Source organism: Ammospiza nelsoni, chromosome 7 (genome assembly GCF_027579445.1).
Source record: "Ammospiza nelsoni isolate bAmmNel1 chromosome 7, bAmmNel1.pri, whole genome shotgun sequence".
Taxonomy (NCBI): Eukaryota; Metazoa; Chordata; class Aves; order Passeriformes; family Passerellidae; genus Ammospiza; species Ammospiza nelsoni.
Window position 1 is genome coordinate 28,915,325 of NC_080639.1, and position 21,183 is coordinate 28,936,507.

The 21,183-nt window shown below is 38.8% G+C and overlaps 1 protein-coding gene across 1 annotated transcript in view; it reads left to right on the forward strand.

Annotated features, from left to right (window-relative positions):
• Positions 1–21,183, forward strand: part of SLC49A4 (solute carrier family 49 member 4) — a 66,227-nt gene that overhangs the window by 4,365 nt on the left and 40,679 nt on the right. The window contains exon 2 of the mRNA XM_059476062.1: positions 16,140–16,233. Within this exon, the coding sequence (XP_059332045.1) occupies positions 16,140–16,233 (94 nt within the window). The remainder of the gene's footprint in view (positions 1–16,139; positions 16,234–21,183) is intronic.

Genomic DNA, 21,183 nt, shown 5'->3' on the forward strand with positions numbered 1-21,183 from the left:
TTAGAGAGTCCTTGTTTAAATTCTAATTATCTTTAGAGATTTAATAAGACTGAAATTAAATGGGAAATTATTTAAGTGTGCTATTGGATGGACCCTTGTTGTTTACATGATTAAAATTAGCTACAATTTGTCACATGATGCTTGAGTGTTTATGTACATTTCGTGCCTTGAGTGTTTCATTTCCTGAGAACTGTAAATACAACCTCACAGGACTGTTAGGATGTTTATATGTCTAACTTGAAATCAAAAGCTGGATCTGGTTCACCAAGGGGGTTTTATTAAGCTCCTAGTTACAAAGTGAGACCTAGAAGCAATATATGTCAGTCTTCATTATGTTCCCATATAAGCAAGAAGAGGCAATGAAGGATGAAATATTTTATGATAGTTTACATTGAACAAATTGAATAGAATGGTGATTTTTTTCATTAATTTTCGGAATGCAGTGAACAGTTTTATATTGAATTTGAAGATGAGACATATTACTTGTAAAAGTGGAATGTAATCTATTTCTTGGTCCTTTTTTATAAAATTATATATGCTTATGTGGGTTGCATATGCAATCTCAGTAATTTTATTTTGCTGAAATTGAATTTATGCTGCGATGTTATTCTAGTGATTACATTATGAAGTAGAGAGAAAACTTCAATAATCAGATTCTGGTTTTAATCAAGATTGGCTTGTCCATTGACACCATGAAAGTTTTTATCTGTAAGAGTAGTTATTTCTTTCCTGAATACCAAACTCTTTATTATATTGCTGTCTCCTAAATCATGCATCTTGGTTTCCTTTTCTGAAGACATTTGATAGCTCTTTCTCTTCCACTTGGGAATTTTGAGATTAAATTCTTTAATGCAGTCTGACAAAATTGTCATGACTATTGAGTACAAGTACTAAATCAGACCTTACTAATACAAAAAATGTTCTTAATAACTGTTCTTCCTATAAAATAAACTACACATGATGTAGAAGCAGAACTGTGCATGGCAGCTTTCATGTTTGGAGTTCTTGGATTGTCACTTGGTGCTGGGTGCATATTCTGGTTTTGCTTTCATGGGTCCTTTGGGTACCTCTACCTCACATATAGGGTCACTGGGACATAAGGGAGGTGACTCCAGGTGAACTTTTTTTCTCCTGAGATTTTAGTCTAGGAGGTGTTTGTGAAATGCCTTTGGGTTTATTTTGAGAGATGTGAAAGTGGGTACAGAGAGAAAGCAGGTTGTCCTTCTAGAAGTTGGTGAAAGCATTGAATGGCCAAGTGAATCCAACAGGTGGGGAAGATTTTCTCAAGTGTTCCCATTATGCTTGGCATTTCAGGGTCCTTCTCTGTCATTCAGGCTTTTGGACAATGTAAGTATAAGTTTGACGTGTTACTAATAACGTAGAAGAATCACTGCAAGTGTAGTTGCTGATAGGTTCCATTGTTAATATAGATGGATTATGTGGAGTAATTTCCATGGTGGCACTCAGAAGAAAATGGGAGTTTTTTATGGAAGTATTCATAGTTCTGTCATGCCATAGATGCTTAACAGAAGGACAAAAGAGATGACTTGTGAACCTTGAAAGTCTGAGAATTTTCACCTTTGGCAAAGAAATGCATTTTCATTTCCTTTTTGTCATGATCTCAGAAATAGAATTTTCGTATCTCAGATTCATGACTGCAAGATGAGTGCCCAGTATTTCAGTGACCAATTTGATAATTCATGTGCTGAGTTCAAGCATGAGCCTCAGCTAAAAACATCTGGGATAAGACTTGGCCTAAGGCTGTGAGACTTTAACTTAGTGACATCAAGCCAAAAGGATTTACATGCTTCAACAGTAGAAGTTTTTAGGCATTCTGACTTTGGCAGGTTAGTACAGTCTGCAAGAAATACCCATGGGAAAGCTTACAGATTCAAAAATGTGAGTAGAATGGCAAGGGAGCAAGTAAGAAAGGCAAGTATGATGCAGAGATTAGAGAGTAGCCTCATAATAAACAACTGATTCTACTTAGTATTTATGGTGTTAGGATCCAGTAATTATGATTATTAGAGAGATGCCTCTGCGTGAATTAAGGTGCAAATGAGACCATATGTCCAAGTTTGTAGTACGGATTTTGTTTAACATAAATGTGAGGTAGAGAAAGATAGAAATAAGAAAAAAAGGGAGAAAGGGAGTGACAGATTAAGTAGAAAGGTATCTCTACCCACAGATCCAGATGACATCCTGTTGGTCCTCTTCTTGTCTTTTCAGTGTGGGGGGGTCCTGAGGTCACTCCAGACTTTCACCATTTATACATCTTAGCAAACTCAGGAATCAGTGCTCATTTGGCTACACAGTTCTTTTATTCTATGGGTTAAATGATTTCCTCTATTCCAATGTTAATTAGTCCCATGTTCAGTCTTTCTCTGTGAGTGGGGGCTTCTCAACTTAAATGGGTGGGCTGTGGCCTCCACCTGCAGGACCCAGTCAGAACTTTCAGCCCAGTTGCTGTGTTGGCTTTCAGTGCAGATTCCTTGTGTTTATTGCCAGTGTTCCCCCAGCTTGTTTTTCTCTTCCTGGTCTGAGATAATCAGAAAATAGTAGCACCTTTATCTTATCTCAAGTTCCCATCAGGTGGCATAATTTACTGTCCAAATTTCCAGGAATTCATGGAGTCATATTCAAGGGGTAGGTTGGAGAGCTTGGTGGTCACAGATGAGCAGTTGCTTCTTTATACAGTTTGCCATAGTGGGCAAAGTCCTTAAAAGCTGTTCAAGCTATTTTGACCTTTATGTCTCTTACAAATGGCAAAGGTTTTAACTCCAGCCAGAGCAGCAAGAAGCTCTTTGGGATTGAATGAAAGTTAAATGTGAACTTTGGGCTTCAGCTAAGAAAGGAGCCGGGGGAGAATGCCTTGACTCAAGAAGTGAAAGGTGCATGTGTTTGGTGAAAATGCAAGTGCTTGATGCACTTGAACCAAATACAAAAGAAGTTTGAAGGAAAATACTTTCTTTACTGCAGTCTGTCTCTCTCATCCTGTAGACAGCTACTGCATGCTATTAATGGTCCATACTTCATTATCTTTTAAGTGATACTGATCCACCCCTATCAAATCCTGTGAAAGGGATTAATTTTCCTATGCTAACAAATCTCGAAAGAAATGACATGAAGTGTTGCTTTTCATGTGGAGAGATGAAAGAAGCAATTAGAGAGCTGAATATAGGTAAATCCCACTAGAGCAGGTATTTGATCAGCTTGGTTTTACAAAATTTATTTTGATGAGTGCTGGTGTGCATATTTGTATTGACATACTTTTCCTCTGTATCATCAGAAGAGAAGAAAAAGGAAGACGGAACCAAACTTGGCTTTTGTTGCTAAATTTTATCTACTGTGGCTATATGAATGTTCACAGAGTGTTTGTGCAAGGGCTTCCAGAAGTGAGATGCATTAGAGAATTGATTGGCCCACCCTCCTTGGAGTCAGGCATGCTGCAAAAGACCACTTGATACACAGTGATTAGCAACACAGAGTGCTTTAATTAGGAGCTGGTGAATTGTAGTAACTTGATGCTGCTCTGGTTCATCATAGCAATGCTAGCTTGATTCTTAGTAGTGCTTCCTGTACGTCCTGCTGGGCCAGATTGGATTGAAAAGCATCAGTTGGGGCTGTAGATAGATGTCCTCTACTGGAGCTAGGTCTTTCTGTTGGGTGGGGCTCCACCCCAGCTCTGATTATTGCCGTGTTTCCATACATTCTCTTTATGCTGCTCTCCCATGCAGCTGCTGTGCCCTTTGCACTCTTCACACAGGTCTTTGCAGCTGAGTAGGGGTACTGGGACAGCTGTTTAAACACCACATGGTGAAGCATATCAGGAAGCTGCATGCTTGATTTGGAAGAACTTTTCCATGGTGGAAAGTAAAATAATTCTATTTGCATATAGCTCATGTGACAACAGTAATGGCCCTGTTATCTGGGATAACGCTCTTGGGCTTTGGCACGCTGCATGCACAAGCACAGTGAGCATGGGGTGACAGCCATAAACTCAAACACAACGAGTTCCACCTCAACATGAGGAAGAACTTTATGTTGTGGGTGGCAGAGCACTGGAACATGCTGCCCAGGGAGATTGTGGAGCCACGTCTCCTCACTGGAGACACTCAAAATCCATCTCGATGCATTCCTGTGTAACCTGCTCCGGGTCACCCTGAGCCTTGGCAGAGGGCTTGGACTCGAGGATCTCCAGAGGCCCTTTGCAACTCTGACAATTCTGTGATTCTGTATGCAACTGATACACCTTGATGCTGGGAAGCTGATGAATAGGGAAATAATTTACCAGTGTAAAATATGATCCTTTGCTTTCCTTATGCAGCTGCTAACACAAGCAGTTAAAGCACTGAAGCATCCCTGAACTGGATCAGGACACAGGTTCAGATAGGAAGACATTTTGTCAACAGCAGCTTTTAGAAGTTGACTACAGGGGTAGTAATACCAGGGCAGCTGTGCACTGACACCTCCATTGTATGCTCACATGTTTTTACTGCTCCTCATAACCTTCTCTTGACCCAAGTTCACTCTAATCTCACTGCTTCTTCTCTACTTTGTGCCTCACCTGTCTTGTGGTATACCCATCTTGCCATCCTGTTTTCCTCTTCTCCACTCCTCTTGTTGTTGAGGAGGAGGAGAGGTTGGATGCAAGAAGATCCAAGGGCTCAAAGGAGTGAGAAAAGCCTGTGAATGGATGAGAAGAGGGAGAGAAGGGGAAAGTGTGGAGCAGGGTAGTGGGTGAAGTATGGGACGCACAGATGCAGAAATGAGATCTGGAGCCAGAGGGCAAGAAGTGCTGGGAATGGGAAAGGTGGAGGAATGAGTTGAGTAGGAGGCACAGGGAAATGGATACTTTGAGGGGCAGCAGGAAATGGGACTGGAGCAAATGGGGAGGGGGCAGATGCCTGCACAGCAGTGTAGGTCAGCAGCACAGCTTCTGTGAGCTCTCTTGAGAGGCACTTTTAAAACCAGGAGCTGGGAATCTCTTGGGACACAGTTGACCTTTTTGCCCTTTCTTATCTCCAACAAGATCCTGGTGTTTTGCCTCTTCACAGCCAAACCTCTGCACCGTGCCTGGCACTGTCTGTCAGCCAGAGGGTGAGCTGGCCCTTCCTCCAGCCCTGCCTGCCCTGAGGTTGGTGGGTCACAGCTCCTCTGTGGCCCCTGCGGGACTCTCTGGGCGCTGCTGACGCACAGGAGGGCGGCTCTTCCCTCTTGTGTGGCTTTGGTGCTGACGGAGGTCTGGCCTCGTGATGGAGGCACCGCTGGGATGCAAAGAGGACGTTTGTAGCCCCTCTGGCTGGTATCTCTTCCCTTCTGGAAAGCCTTGTGGAACGGGACTAAAAGTGCTAAAATACTGTTTTGTTTTGCACTGCCTTGCTGCATTTTTAAAACATTGACATTTTGCCAGTCTCCTTTTTTCCTGGGAGTTTTTAATAGTGTGGCATCCATGGTGCATAAAGGTAGCTGGTACTAACTTTTTAATGTGAATGACAACAGTAATTTCTCTATTATCAAAGTCCCCTGGGCTTTCTCATAGGTTTTTATTATGGAAGTAGTCAAGTACTTAGGAAAGTTGTATTGCATTCATTTTGCTAGCTGTATGTTTATACTGTATTTATAATCCCAAGCTATTAGTTTAGAATTCTGTTAAAGAGAAAAAGAGTAGATCAGCTGTTGTTCTGCAGAAGCTGAATCTATTCCCTTTAAAGAAAACTGAGGCTTTTCTTCAAGGAATTAATATGATATATTTTTTTCTATCAGAAGAAACTAAGTATGAACAAAGAAAGACCATTTTCACTTGGTAATGCTGAACTTACTGCTCTTAACTGATTTTTGAATTCTAGTAAAAGCATTACACAACTGCATAAACAAAATAATTTTTATTAATTCTTTTCAGCAGATGTTGTTTTTAACAGTTAGTTTTGTGTTATGTTTTAGGAGTGAAAAGTCTGAAGCAAACACAAAAATGAGGTTCGTTCATTACCTGTTAGTAAAGTTTGGACATTTTTGGCATTGCTGGTTTTTCACCTGTGCTTTTTTTTCTTCTTTCTTTTCACTTGTGGGAAAGGAGCCATGTGAAATGGGGGATTTGCTTGCCTTTTCAGACTTATGAAACAGTGCATACATAACACAGGTCCTGAAATAATTTTCCCTGTTGTGAAAATTTGTAGTCTGACATTGTAAAATAAAAATATTTGGTTTATACAAAATATTTGTTTAAAAACACCCAAGCCCCCAAAACCATGGTCAGTGCTGAAAAGAACAGAAGTAAAATGAAGAAATATGTTTTGGCAGTTGTTTCATTATTTTACAAATTTTCTTGGAGAATTTTTGAATTCTTCCACTGATGGTGTGGTATTGCCTTAACTGAGCAGACCAAAGACATGATAAAAAATTCTTTAAGAAGTTTTTTAGTTACAATTATATGACTATATATTGTAAATAATATATTCCCAGTACTGGGGAAATTGTGGCTTGCCTTGCCTTTCTCCTAGTGGTGACATTCAAAGCTATTCCATCACTTCCTGCTGTACCTTTGGCTTTTTAATGCTTCTGGCACGCATGTGCTATTGTAGCTGTGCTGTAGCTGTAATTGTGCTGCAGGAGCTTGTGATCAATGCTCCAACTTCCTCAAAAGCTGTAAATTAAGCTTTGTCATGCAGATTTTTAGTAGTGAGGGTTTTTTAGACTTTTCCTGTTTCCAGAGCTGGACATATGTGACTCAGCCAGAGGGAGTGATGTGTTTTGAAAGTGAGAGGTCTTCTGCTTTTTGCAAAGAATGAATGCTGGTGTTTTTCTGGAATATAGGACATCAAGTATAAGCACAGTTAGAAACTTTTTTGTTTTACTTCTTTATTTGTTGAAGAGAGCCATCCTTTTTAAATACTTGAGAAAGGTGGTGGTGTTATAATTTTAATTAATCACATGAACCTAAAGAATTGATCAGGACCCTTAAAAAATGTGATGGGTTTAGGACTCATTACAGTGCTGAGAAAAATGTCTTTTAGAATGAACTATGTATCCTAAGTAGTGCCTGATGCATTTTCATGTTCAAGTAACACTGAAACTGTTCACACAGAGAAAATTTGAAAGCTCACTTCAGTGACCTTTCCTATAAGTCACAAGACCTGCATGGATATTACATTAGTGAAGCTCTTGCAGCTCTTTATTTCCCCCTCCCCCAGCAGGGATAATAAAAGGAGGAAACCTTGCACTTAGTGTCCTGCTTAGCAGATGCACTAGGCAGTATTTAATGGAGCTGCCAATCCTTGCTGCACGGTTGCTTCTTGATACTTGGTTGAGGCAAAACAAAATGCCTCTGTACTTCTTAAAAAGAAGAGTTTCATGCACTGTTGAGTGGTGTAAGTGCTATCAAGGTAACAACAGAACACCTTCCCTGGCAGATGTGTATAAGAGTAATTGTTTTTGCTGTCTGTTGCCACAGGTAAGGCTCTGTAGTTAGTGGTGTGGTAATTGAGCCTGCTGTGCAATTGGGAGTCCTTGAAAGGAGTGGAAAGAGAAAAGAAAGTGCTTCAGTTGTTGGTGTTCATACGGGAGATTTAGAGCAAAGGCTTCTTGTTGTGCACTTTCTGTCAGCTTGTTAGTGACATCCTTTCTTTAGCTTCAGAGTTGGTGAGGAGGTTTAGCCCCCAACTGCATTTTTGGCTATTTTTGTTAATTGCTCTGCATCTCTCTGTGTACACACTAGCACATGCCATTATGTAATTTAATTTTATCAAATAGCAAAGATGGATTCAATGATTCACCTGAATTTTCCTGTTTTATTAGATACTGGTGTTGAGAGTAGAAAGCAGCTACCTGTGGTGAGAGAAGAAAGAACAATTCATACACGTGTTAACGTCACAGATTTAGGAAGTACTTAAATAGCTCTTTTTTGTTGTGTCCCAGCACTGCACACACCTCAGGTGAAGAGAAAACCTGATTTAACAGACTTTCTGATACTAATGGTGGGACAGGCTCCTGTTTCCCTGTGTTCATAGCCTGAATAAACAAGACACAGGGTAGGGGGAAGCAGAAGGGAAGTGGCCTGCCCAGTTTTATATGGAATGTTGAGAGATGCAGGTCCTGCTGCCCCAGGCCAGTGCTCTCTTCTCTGAGAGATGCTCTGCAAGCATTAGGAGAGGTTCATTGCACTTGGATTAGTCGCAGATAAAAGGGATGCTTTCTGCAGTAAAATGTGTAATAACAATAATTGGCTAAAATAATTGGTCTCCTTTGAAACCAAGAAACGTGTTATTAAAGAATAGGAGATATTCTAATAAAGGGTCTAAAACTGATTCTAAAATCGTCATTTTGATCTTCAGGCAAATACCATTCAGCTCAGCACTTTGTTTATCTGTTCAGGCAAAATGTCAGCCTCTGGATTGCTGAATAGAATTTACAGCACTTGTATAAACTTGCAATGCAGATTTCTAATTTACATATTTTGCCTTTTTTCCCCATTATTGATGTTAAACTGTTAGGATGCTTCAAAATCCTTCACTGCCATGTGGAAGGAAGCTTCATTACTTGTAAGCTACCTTTTTGTATACCTGAAAGCTTAGATTAAGCCTGTTCAGTTTTTAAAACCAGGACTTTTTTATTTACACTCCCAGACTTTTAAATCGCTGCACAAACTCTGAAATACTGCTCTGTATTTACATGGATAGTGTGTCACCAACTGTGGTTAAATCTGTGGTAGTGGAGCCAACTCTGTAAAGAATTTGCTTCATTAAGTCTCTAATAACTAAAGGTAGAGGAGTAGAGAGCAGCAGAATTAAGTGATACTTTCCTTGTCATATTTTTGGAGATTGATTATGTGCTTGCCTAATATGCTGGGATAATGTTAAAAGCAGTACAGGTCCACTGTTGATGTGGGCCTGGCTTCATCCATGCAAATGAGATAAAGGCACCCTGCAGCCTCTTGATGTGGTTGTTTTAGCTTGTTGTTCTTTCTAAGAGGTGTTCTTTCTAACAAGTTCTTGTAGCTAGAGTAAACAGAAAAATAAGGACTTTAACATGCTTTAATGAATGTTGGGGAGAGGGGTGTGTGGAGAAGAATAAAAATAACTTAAAAACAGGAACAGTATTTATAATACATACCAGAGGCGAGCTGTGCATTAGAATGTGTACTTAAGTATCTTGGTTTCCTTACAGCTGGGGTGCACATAAAAAAAAGATGCAGCAGCTCAGGAATTGCAGAGTGGTTGTGTCATTGTTGTAATAGCTCTCAATTGCATTCTGTTTAGTTTTGTTTCTCACAATTATGTTCTGTCAGCTTCTATATCTGTTTTAGTGGTTATATGTGTTCAGTGACCTCCCTCATGATGAGTGTCTTCTCTGTGAAACACTTGACAGGCTAAATTTTGTGCTTTGAGTCTCTGAGCTATATTGTGTTTTTTTACAAAATTCTTAACTAACCTCAGAATTTGGGAGGGATACCCTCCTTACAAGGATGCACATGAGGATGTTTATGCAGAGTGCATGTTCCTCATCTGAGAGGTACACTGGAAAAAAGAAAGCATGTGTATTGGCCCTCATGCTTTCAGTTTGCACACACCCTTGCTATATCTGTCCAAAAAGCAGCAGAAATTATTTTGTCTTTGGGTCAGATCTGGTTGTTGGCACCCCTCTGTCTTCCTGATTTGGCAGGGACTTCCCTGTGGGTTCCCCCCATCAGTGGTGATGACACTTCTGGGATGTTGGCTCTACTGAAATTCTGACCCCAATGAGAAAGCTTGTCCAAATCACAGGAACTGTTTTACTTCAGCTTGTTGTGTTCGTGTACAGAGTTTGCTTTCTCAGATTTAAATTTTGCAAGTAAATCAATATATAGAAATGTCAAACTCCTGCTGATAGCCTTATTGTTAACTGGGCAGCAATTGCTGACACATTCTGTTGCAACAGCTTTAAGATACTATAAAGAGAAATTGCCCCTCTGAAGATCATTACCTCCTACGTCTGCATTTCAAGAAATTTCTAGTACATATTTCATATGAGTATCCCAGTCTGCCAACTGTTTATGTCAGACAGAAATTGGAGCAGTGTCAGGTGGAATCCACTCTGCAATCCTCCACTGAAAGGTGGAACTGGACTGTGTTGTGGATTAGTACAGAAAAATATCTTCTTGTGCCCTAGACAAGACTGAGGGTTTATGTAGCTCTGGGTTTAATTTATTTCAGACAGGTTCTGTATGATAGAGTTTGGTTCCTACATTTTGATGCCAGAAGGATGCTGTCACCTGTCTTGCAGAATGTTTAAATTGAGTTAGCTTCATTTCAGTCAGAAAATAAAAAGTAACTTGGGTCCTAAATCTTTCCAGTTGAGATTGGGATGCTGTCTTGGCAGTGCCACATAAAGCCAGGGAGATGAGTGGAAGCAGTTTGCTTCAGCTTATTTTAAAAACAGAGGTTTGAAATGGGACAATAACAGAAGAGCCAGCATCAAGTACTTGGGGAGAAAGGGAAGTCCAGGTTGTGATTAATAGCTCCCAAAGACAGAAGCAGCAATTAATAGCACCAATGATATCTTGGCCTTCAATCCATGATTAGAGCATGCTGTAAATGGTGCTGATAGCACCATGGTGGTGGGCTCAGTCACTCTATGGGCCATTCTCCTAAGAGTTGGACTCAATCCTTGTGGGTCCCTTCTACCTCAGAATTATCTGTGTGTCTGTAATTTTGGATTAGCTACATACAACCTGGTAGTTGTTCTCTCTTGCATGCAGTGTTTGTATTTGGTTCCCAGTTTTTATTGATGCTATTCTTGAGAATGTATTTATTTTCCATTGAGTTTCCAAACACAATTTATGCCACTCTGCAATCAAGTGCCTTTGTGGAATCTGAGGCAGACCCAATACACTGACTTTTCAATTTTATTCCATGTGTTAGCAGAAAGACTGGGACCACATCTCAGCTATGAAGTATTTTTACATCAATGAAAAGGTTCTTTTCTTTTGGAAATTGTATTGCTTGATGCAAGGATGTCTCTTCTGAAAGAGGATTGCCACTTATCCTCCTTAATGGCTGTAGTCAATTTGGCAAAGAGCAGGCACAACACAAGTTTTATTCACTGTGTTTAGTAGAAAGCAAATTTTTTTTGGTATTTTAATCATGGCAAAGATAATTGATGTTATGAGAGTAAATGTTGCAACTATTAGTATAATTTTGCTAGAATTACATTAAAAAATCAAAGAGGATGGTGTGTGTGTGCAGTGCTTTCAGGATTGCCTGATAAAGGGAGCTGTTTAATTAAGCCTTTTGAAAAGTATAGCTAAATGTATAGGGATATATTAAAAAGGGAGAAAAGCAGACCCATCATATGAAACAGAACATTGGTATGCAGCAAAGAAACCCATTTAAAAATAATGCTTGAGCCATAAGGAGGGCATATAAACAAAACATAAAAACAATTCCAAGTCCAGAAAAAAAATTGTGGAAGGTTTGGAGCTCAATACTTTACTTACTGAACCTCAATGTAAAAGTTGTTTTTTATAGATTAATTTCATAGAAGGAAACATCCAGGAAATGTGGTTTGTTTTGTAAAGAAGGGCAAAACAAGAACTTTGAATTTGCTTTAAATTGGGAGGAAAAGCATAATTTGACAGTGAATTGTTGAAACAGCTAATGCAACTGGTGAGTTTAAAATTTCCTGGTGTGTGTGGACCAAGACAGACTTTTACATTCTGTTTTCTCTTAGCTAGATATGTTTTGGTCAAAATGATGGGGAAGTCAAGCAAACGCTTTCAGTTCAGTGTCAGAAGAAGCAATTTGTGCTTTCAGCCTGGTCTTTAAAAACTGTGAAAAAGGGCAGGAGGCTGATGTCACATGTTTCTACTCAGAGCCTTGCTGTACTTGGTATTTGTGAGAACTGATTTTGGTATCTGCAGGGGAAGTTCGGAATCCCCTGAAATGTTACTGCATCTAGGAGCAGGGTGTGTGAGCTCTATGAGGGAAATCAGTGCTGCCATGGCACGGGAAGGGCTGAATCCAGCAGCCTTTCCTCTGGCCAAACTTTTATTAAAAATAAAGGAGAAAGGTGAAAACTTGTCTGTTCTGCCCATCCAACTGAGATATCCCCTAGGATGAATGCTTCATTGCAGGGGGGAAACCAAACTCAAAAGGTGTGTGCCATGTGTGTGATGCTCTGAGCTAGAAGAGGCTGCTTGCAGTGCTCTGTAGCAGTAGTGGGGAACTGAGGGAGCTGCTGTGCTGGGCTCAGGTGGGGGATGCTCAGGAATGAGTTAATCACATTCTACTGGTAAATCACAAACTAATGTATAAATTTTTGGAATTAGGACAGCAGCATAGTTTTTTAAGTTTCTTATTAAACTGGGCATAATAATTCACTCATTGGGTTACAAGTCAGTAATGTGGGGCGTGGGGGAATGCATTTTCTTTTCATATACTTTGAAAAGCATCTTGAAAGTAAGGCATGCTGGAGGAGCTGTGGGGGATGAGCACCCACATTCTGAATGCTCTTGCTTGATGTTGCTGTGAGGGAGCTGAAGAGCAGCTGGGTGCCACTGGCAGCTGCTGCCCCCATGTTCCAGCATGGGGGGGTTCTGCTTCTGCTCTGTGTTGGCCTGTGGGTGGTGGGGATTGTGGCTTGAGAGTTTGTTAAGTCTGTAATAGTGGCCAGAGTTTGGAGACAGTTGTAAAAAGAAATATGAAACAGCAAATGCAGCATTGACTGCTGAAGTCATAAAGCAGATGGTGTTATGAGCCACAGGAGGGTTAAACAGTTGAACAATATCGACTGTTACACTCATAAATGATAATTAAAACATCCTTTTTATTACTGACTCAATTTATGCTGCTAGCTTGGACTTTTCTGTTGCTGTCAGTGAAGTTTGGCTGTTGTGAACAAGGCCATAGTTTGCTCAAGAGCAATTGCCATCTGTGGGGCCCACAAACCTCCTGCAGGAAGAGGATAGGAAGGAGCAGCTAAGGAGACAAGGTGTATAGAACACAAAACTTCACCCACTGGCAGAAAATCTTGTTTAAAGGAATTTCTTCCCCTTTCAGCCATGTGTCAGAAACCTCTGATAGAAAGGGGTAGAAACTGAATGATGGATTTTAAGAAGCTGTACCCTCCTCGCTCCTTCCAATTCCTGCTTGCATTTACAGGGTAGAATTAATGAAGTTAATTACATCTGCACAAAATCTCCTGGTTGAGTGAATTACTTAGATCTTTTAAAGTAGAGACATAATTTGCTGTAAGGTTCACAGGCTGTTTTTCAAGCTTGGTTGGTTGCTTTGGTTTATAGTCCCCATGATGCATGGTAGCTATCTTAGGCACTCTGGGGTGCCCCTTTTAGAGTAATACAAGATGTCAGATTCAATGTAGCAACAACTGCAGCATTCAAAACAAAAATACTGAAATAAATAAAAAGACTGGTTTCTGACAAAGATGAAAAAGAATTAAAATGTAAAGCAAAATAAGAGGGTTAGTTGCTTAGAGGCTAAAACTATACTGTGTAATTAGCAAAGCAAATGTCTAATATGCTGCTTGTCTGACAATCTTTTGTTCACTTTGGTGTCATCATTTTCAACATGCAGCATTAACCAAAGGAATTTGCAGGAGGGCGTTTACATGTTAAGGTGGAAACAGAAAAAAAGGACAAAGAAAAAGCTGGGCAATCAAAACATTTTAAAGGGATATCTTACAGTAAATAGTATTCAAGATTAGGGCTTCAAAGAGTGAAGAGATCAGGCCTACATGATTGTGAAGCTTTAACAGATAATTTTACTTTAAAATTATCTGACATATGAGGTTGACATTAAAGATAGGCCTGAATTTAAAGCTGGAGGCAAACTTCAGCATCTAAATAATTTTTTTGCCAAATTGTATGTTGGGATATTTTAAGGAAATTTTTGTGCAGATTTAATTTAAAACTTTCTTGGTTTGCATGTATTTTGGTTTAGGGATTTTCTTAAAAATTAGAAATCAAGTGGGAGTTTTTAATATGGAAACACTCATTTTAAGTCTTGTGGTGATTTAAATTTAAATTTTTGTTTCCCATTTACATCTGTGTCCTGGGCTTGCCCCTGGCTTGCACTTCAAGCAGGGCCCCATGAGCAGCACCCTCCATGCAGTCCTTCTCCTTGTGTCTCTTGAAAGGCAGAATGCACTGTGTTTTGTGAAATGTAGTTCAAGAAGAGCCTAGTTTACATGGAAAATAAGGTGGTGTGTACATTACCAGAGCTTCCCTGAAAAATTTCGATAGCATTTCCTAATGGAAAACTTCAAGTTTTTCAGATAAAAGATTTGTATTTCAATTTTCCATCAATAAAATTCCAATCCTTGCTGCATACAAATTTTCATTATCCACAAAAGCAGTGCTAACAAAGATTAATTTCCAAGAAGAAAAGGCAGAAGCATCATGTATGCAATGCAGATACGCATAATTGCCCCAGCACAGCACAGGCAGTATGGCAATGTGGAATTAAATGTCACATGAAGACTCATGGTGGCCTAGCAAACACAGGAACATGAAGGTTTTGAGCAGCCATATTAAAAGGGCATTTCTTTAGGGCTCTCTGAACACACTTGAAAAACCAGTTTAACAGCAGCATTTGCTGGTTGAGCACAGTCAAGCAACTAAGCTCAAGGAGGTATTGGGAAATCCTACCAGGAAAGATGTATTTTTGGTTGATGATACTTCTTCAGAGCATCAGGGATGTGAAGTGTCCTTTGGAGTCACATCACTGGAGCTGGCATTCCTTGTGTTAATGACTGGGCCTTACCAAAGGAAGTCTCACTTCTGTTTCAGAAAACCTGTAACTTTACTTACTAACTTATTTTTGTTTGGGTTGTCTTGGGCTACACTGGTTGATAGAGAAACTTATCTTATGTTTGGTTTGTGTAGTGTCCAGCACCAGGAGCTGCATACCAGTGAGTGAGATTTGTTAAGAACTGTCACAATATGAGCAAAATTATGTCTCATCCAGTAAAATCACATTTCAGTAAAATACATGGAGACAAAATATTTAATGCAACTATTGCTTGAATTGTACTGATTACAGGAGTCACTAACAGAGGGAACACTCCTCTGAAGATAGGCAGCTTTAGAAAGAACCAAAGTCATTTGTTTGATAGGTGACATCATAGGACAGGTTCTTTTATCATCTGTATTTTGGGTAACTGCTAGTTTTACCTAAATGTTAGAGGTATTGCATGTTTGTCATCATTAATATTTTTTATTATATTCTACTAAGAACATGGAAGCCCTTTATTTTCTATTTGTTGCTATGAAATTGTTTCAAAATTTACAACTTCACAGATGCAGACTCTCTCTGTGGTTTTTAATTGTGAGTATTTATGATTTGGTGTTCTGCAGGATTTTGGAGCTTAAGCCCCTCAGCTGTCACTGTTCTGTGCTGCTGATGGAAACACCTTAACAGCAGCAAACAAACTGCTGGCAAAAGGAATTGCAGCATGAAGATAAGGTTGTTTCTAATCTAAGAGCTTCTCAGATGAAAATTGCACGAGGGAAAAACATATTCAAGGAATCAGTCAATTGTGGCTTTTTTCTAATGTACGATATTTACAACCTCTGACAATTGGAGCTGAGAGCAGCAAAAAAGTGCCCTAATTGCAAGGACTGCAAAAAAATACTTGTACTTGTTTTCCCCTGAATAAATGGTTGTTTCTTTGGGATGAAATGCATATCTGCATTATGAAAGAAAACAATAACAGTGCTGTGTCTGTGCTCATTAAGTGGTTGGAGAAGAATGAACAAGTCCAGATTTTTCTTTGCGTCTGTGTAGATTTCAGATAACACAGTAGAGCATGTTCCCCAATGCCTCTAATTCCAAAGGGAATATTGTATATTTTGATGATACTTTTATTATTTCTTTTAACTTTCAAGAATGTCTGTGTAGATTTTGGATACACTCCTGTGTGTTGCCATGCCAAGAGTAAGCTTTTGTAATTCTGGAGTGCAAGTGTAGAAAATAACTCAGGATTTCAGAATGTGTCTGGAATTTATATCAGCACCAAAGTGCTTATGATTTGAAAGGAACATGTGTTATTTCTGTGAAACTCCATGTAAATATAGATATATAAAAGCAATGTTTGTTTTGCAACATTACTGATTTAACTTGTAAAATACTGTTATTTTTTCATCATAGGTCTGAGGGTAACAGTGTTACTAACATCATCCCTCATGGTATTGGGAGCTGGCCTGAGATGTGTTCCAGTTTCAGACCTAGAAATTAGGAAAAAGTAAGTGAATTCATTATTCTTAATACATGTATTTTGTTCTTTCTGCTAATATAATTTTTGCTGCTACTACATAGAAATGTTAGTACCAATTCTTTGTATGAAGTTGATATACCACATGTTTGTTGTGTGGCCATGGGTTTACGTGCTTCTTTGCTTCTTAAATGGATTTTTCTAGTCCTTCTTCTCCATAGTATCTGAAGATCAGAAAACCCTTTACAAGCTTGAGTTAATTTACTCTCACCACATCCTGCATAACTAATATTAATCTGCTTTGCAAATAAGGAGCTAGAGATTTAGTGAGGTTCAGAAACTGGCCCAAGATCACACACGGAGCCATGCCTCAACCCCCAAAAATAAGTAATTTGTATGCAAATGTTAAATAATTAGTTTATTTTCTCATAGTGAATGTGTGGGATCATGCCGTGAGACATGAATTTGTGCAAAATACCTTTTTTCATGTAGTCTCTTCCAGTCCTTGTTTCAAAGTAGCCTTGTACTTCTTCTCCAGTGAAGTGATTTTCTGCTTTACAAATTTGTGATAAAAACAGATTCCTTCCTAAAAATCCCACAAACCAAACAATTTAATTGTTCCATCAACATATCCTGAATTGAGGAATCATGAGTAATACAGCGGCACTGCTCGTTTTGTACAGCCAGGGAACATGGATCACTTGTTCACTTAACTTTCTTTTGCCTCTTAGTGTGAAGGAGGTGGGAGTATGCAGGCATTACTACTCTTTCCTGCTACTTTGAAAAAGCAGCAGCACTGGTTCTTTGCTAGTTGTGCTTGCATAATATGTAAACACTAAGGAAAGGTCTTACAAATAAAATGTTTTATGTGGGTTGAGTTTTTTTCCCCTTGAATTCTAGTCAGCTTGAATTCTACCACAAAGTCTTGGTATTACTTCAGCAAGTCATTTGGGCTTGGGGGCTTTTTTTTTTTTTCCCTTAGTACTGTTTAACCTGAAAATCAGCTTGGGCACCTTTTAAGCTGAGAAAGAAAATGTTCAGTGTGGAGTTGAAAGCCGATGACTGGGTACCATGGAAAAAACAGAGAAGGAGTTTCAGAGAAAGAACTGAGAATGTGGAAAACCACATGAATTGTAAAACTAGCCCTGATAAGTAAACTAAGAGCAGAGTGTGAGGTATGAAATCATGCACTTTCAGTTCTTAGGTGCTTAGTGAGCATATGAGGAAGCACTCAAGGTGCTCCTGATGTTGGTTACCTAGTGCTGCCCATTTTGACAGGGTCCTCAAGAACTCTGTGAGCAGGACAGACTGCACTAACCATATTGTGCTACCCTTCACAGTGACCCTTTTGAGAAAAATGTACTGTTTGGGTGGCCAGGAAGAGCTGTCCTTATTTTACCCTTGGTTTTCATTTTCTTAAAAAGTCAACGGATGCTCGACATTCAGTTTGTTCATTCTCATCAGTCTTGGGTTAAATATCGATAGCTTTTCAATGGGACACGTCTTAAATGCAATGAAATGTGGTGTTTTGCGTAGTTTTCATTTATGATGTATGCCAGAAGACGTGCTGTCCTAGGCTTTACTTAAACAAGGATGAAGACTATAAATACCTGAGAAGATGAAAATTCCCAGGTGAGATTTGGATGTGAGGTATCATTTGGGCAGTGGGAAGAAGAGTTTCCACCTTTAAGGTTTTCCAGTGTAGGTGCAGAAAGCAGGCCTAGGAAAGCAATGAAATACAAAACTAAGGAGAAACACTCAAGGAACAAAGAAAGGCTTTGGACTTGAAATACAAAACTAAGGAGAAACACTCAAGGAACAAAGAAAGGCTTTGGACTCTATAGTCTGATGAGTGAGATGTATAAAATGTGATGTTAAAATTTATTGAAAACTATATAGGGGAAAAAAGAGTGTGAGCAGAATACGGATGGAAAAGGTTAATAATTTCATATATTCAGGCTGTGAAAATATGTATCATCTCCTGCAGCTGAAACTGATAAATTTGCCTACTTATCCTACTCCCAAAAAAGAAATTTGCCAGAATTGTAGATCTACATGAGGAAGTAGCTTGATCTTTTACACAGTTTGATTTTAAAAATCTACCAAGAATTAATTATGGCCAACTGTGGGAAGCAAAAGAATGGTTTTCTTGAGATTTTGTAAATAATTGTACAGACCCTGTGATGCTATACTGTGTAACTTCATTGTTTTGTGTATTAAGGCTTAAGGCCAGCTTTCATCCATTCTTTGAAGTGATACCAAATAAAATAATTTTTTTTTTGAGATGAACATTATTGCTTGATGCATTAGCCACAACTGGCTGAGCACCAAATTATGCACTTATTCTGCATGTGTCTATATGTTAATACAACAATTTGAATGTTACAGAGCCTGTCAGAGAGACAAGATCACTTGCAAGCTAATTGGAAGCATTTCAGAAGCCAGTGTAACTGGAATTTCTTTAAATGCTTTTGTGTGTTTTGTAGTGTGTTCCTTCAGCCTGAGAGTAATTTGTGGGAATATGCTGAAGATTTCCATGGGACAATTCTGTCTGAGTTAATATACATAAAATTATAAGAATGTTCATGAGGTTTGTAGGGCTTAGACTGGGGGGTTTGTACTTTGTAGCTCCCTGAGCTCTTGTGATTAACATTAAGGAGAGCTACTAAAGCCCACCACCTATCAGAGCAGTCATAGACATAAGGAAATCACTGTTAAGACTGGCATTAATCCTGGCTGCTTTATGCTCCTTATCTCAAGCAGACCTGTAATATCCAAGTGTATTCTTAATCCCCTTTCTAGTCCATAATTATTCTTTTGGTTGTAGTATGTATGTAATATCAGACTAAGACCATGCCCAGTCCTCCAAGTCATATTTTAAACACAGACCTTAACCTCTCTTTTCAGTACATTTGATATGCACTATGCATATGAGGGAAAATTCAAGTTGCACATTTCATTGTGTCTCTTGAAGCAGCTGTACATTTTCTGTGGTGAATTTTTGTTCTCTGACAGTGTGTGACTTAAAATTGTACTGGAAATCCATGCCAGAACTGCCTGAATTCAGTGCAGGCAAAGTGGGAGTACATGGTGAAAATGTTAAAGTGTGAACTTGCATGTCAGATGGAGGATCCATCCTTTAAATGGACTAATAAAGTCCCTCTCATATACACATATGCTTTTACCTGTTTCCCTCCCCAGCCCAGCAATCTATGAGGTTAATGAGTCTATCATACAAGGATGTTGAAAAGAATTTTTCTTAGGTACGGGGTGCTTCTGGGTTCGTCAGATGTGCCAGATATATGACAGTAAATTTGACTCCAAATTTACTGTTCCTTTTTAAAAGTTATGAAAACTTCATTTGCCACACCTATTTATTTAGTTCACATTTAATATACATTACATAGAACATAAAGGAAAGAAAGATATTACCAAATTGTACTTTCCTGAATCTTCTTCCCTTCCCTGAAGCTTACCAGAACATCACTAATGCTTTTTTGCCTGCATTTTGTCCAGTCTTTTCCTTTCTGACACTTGCTTGTCATTGAGTAAATATTTTCATTGGATTCTTTTAGGATTTGATTATTTTATCCTGAACATTAACATTACTCAGAGGCCATTTTTTATAGATTAAATCAGAGTTGTTTTTTCTCCTCCACATAGCACTTCATATTTACCTTGTGTTCTGTGTCTAGGAATAGATTTACATACATCTTATGTCTTAAATCTAGGCAAAAAGCTGTATGAGCTGAAATGTGTAAAAGAAGGAAATAAAATTAAGAAATCAGCCCACAGCCATAAAACTTTGGCTTTTAAGACTGATTGTGTGATGTAAGACTTCTTAAAATGTTTTGAAAGGCAGGATAATTAAAGACATGGAAGTAAAGGATGTAACATAATTTGTCATTTGTATTGAACACATTAATTAAGCAATTTATTAGAACTTTTTACGCTGTGGGCTGGTAGTGTTTGTCCTTCACATTAGATTTCAAAACAGAGAAGCAGTTACTGAGGACCTTGAAGTCATGGCAGTGAGAGGATGGTCCTTAGCAGTAAGCACCATTAAAATGTATGTTGGGAATCCAGCAAAAAGCACAGAGAATTACAGTGGAAACAGAATGGTTGTTTACACAGTCAATTATAGGAAACACACCAATAGTTGGTAGAACCTATAAATGGGTCTTTTTGTGAATATTAACAGTTCCTAGGATTTTGAATATTTCTCTTTTTTATATATATATATTGTTGTGAACTTTGAAGATTCACTCTTAGCACATCTTTGGTATATTTTGGTTCTATTAGCTAGTTGCAAACTAGTTTGAATTTTACTCTTGCTAGACTTACCCTTTAATAATTCCACATTTTCCCCTTTTCTGTTGCTTAAAGCCTAAAGAATTAATGAGATCATCTAATTATTTTTGTTTTCTGATCCTAAGGCTGCCATAAGCCACCATTCTTATGCATGAAATATGCAAAGGAGCATCTTGGAAGAGGTTATTTCAGTAAAGGAAAGAGGTACTAGAATTCCTGTATTCTCTGGTAATACTGAACACACTTCTGTGCTCAAAAAATCCCAAACAATCCAAATTGGAGCATCTGTAGAGAAGAGGAATTAAAGTGTTCTAGGGAATGAGAAGAGCCTGTTAGGAGAGGAAGGGAGACAAATCAGCCTGTAAGGAATAAAGACAGAGTGTGCTGAGTGTTTTGTCCTCCCTACCTCACTGGGGAAGAGAAATGAAAAAAGAATTTAATCTAAAGTGAGAGTCTGGGAGTAGAAAGATGAATAAACATACCTGTTTGTGTGCTGTAGCTCAGCAAGCGGAGGGGGAAAACATTAAAACTGAGCACTTGCTTGGTGCTTTTGGTGCTGATGTGTGTTGCAGTGCTGGTTTAATCCATGGCATCAGAAAAACAGGAAAGTGGGGAAAAAAGGAAACAAGTCATTCATGAGGAGGTTCACATGGGGGATACTTATTTATT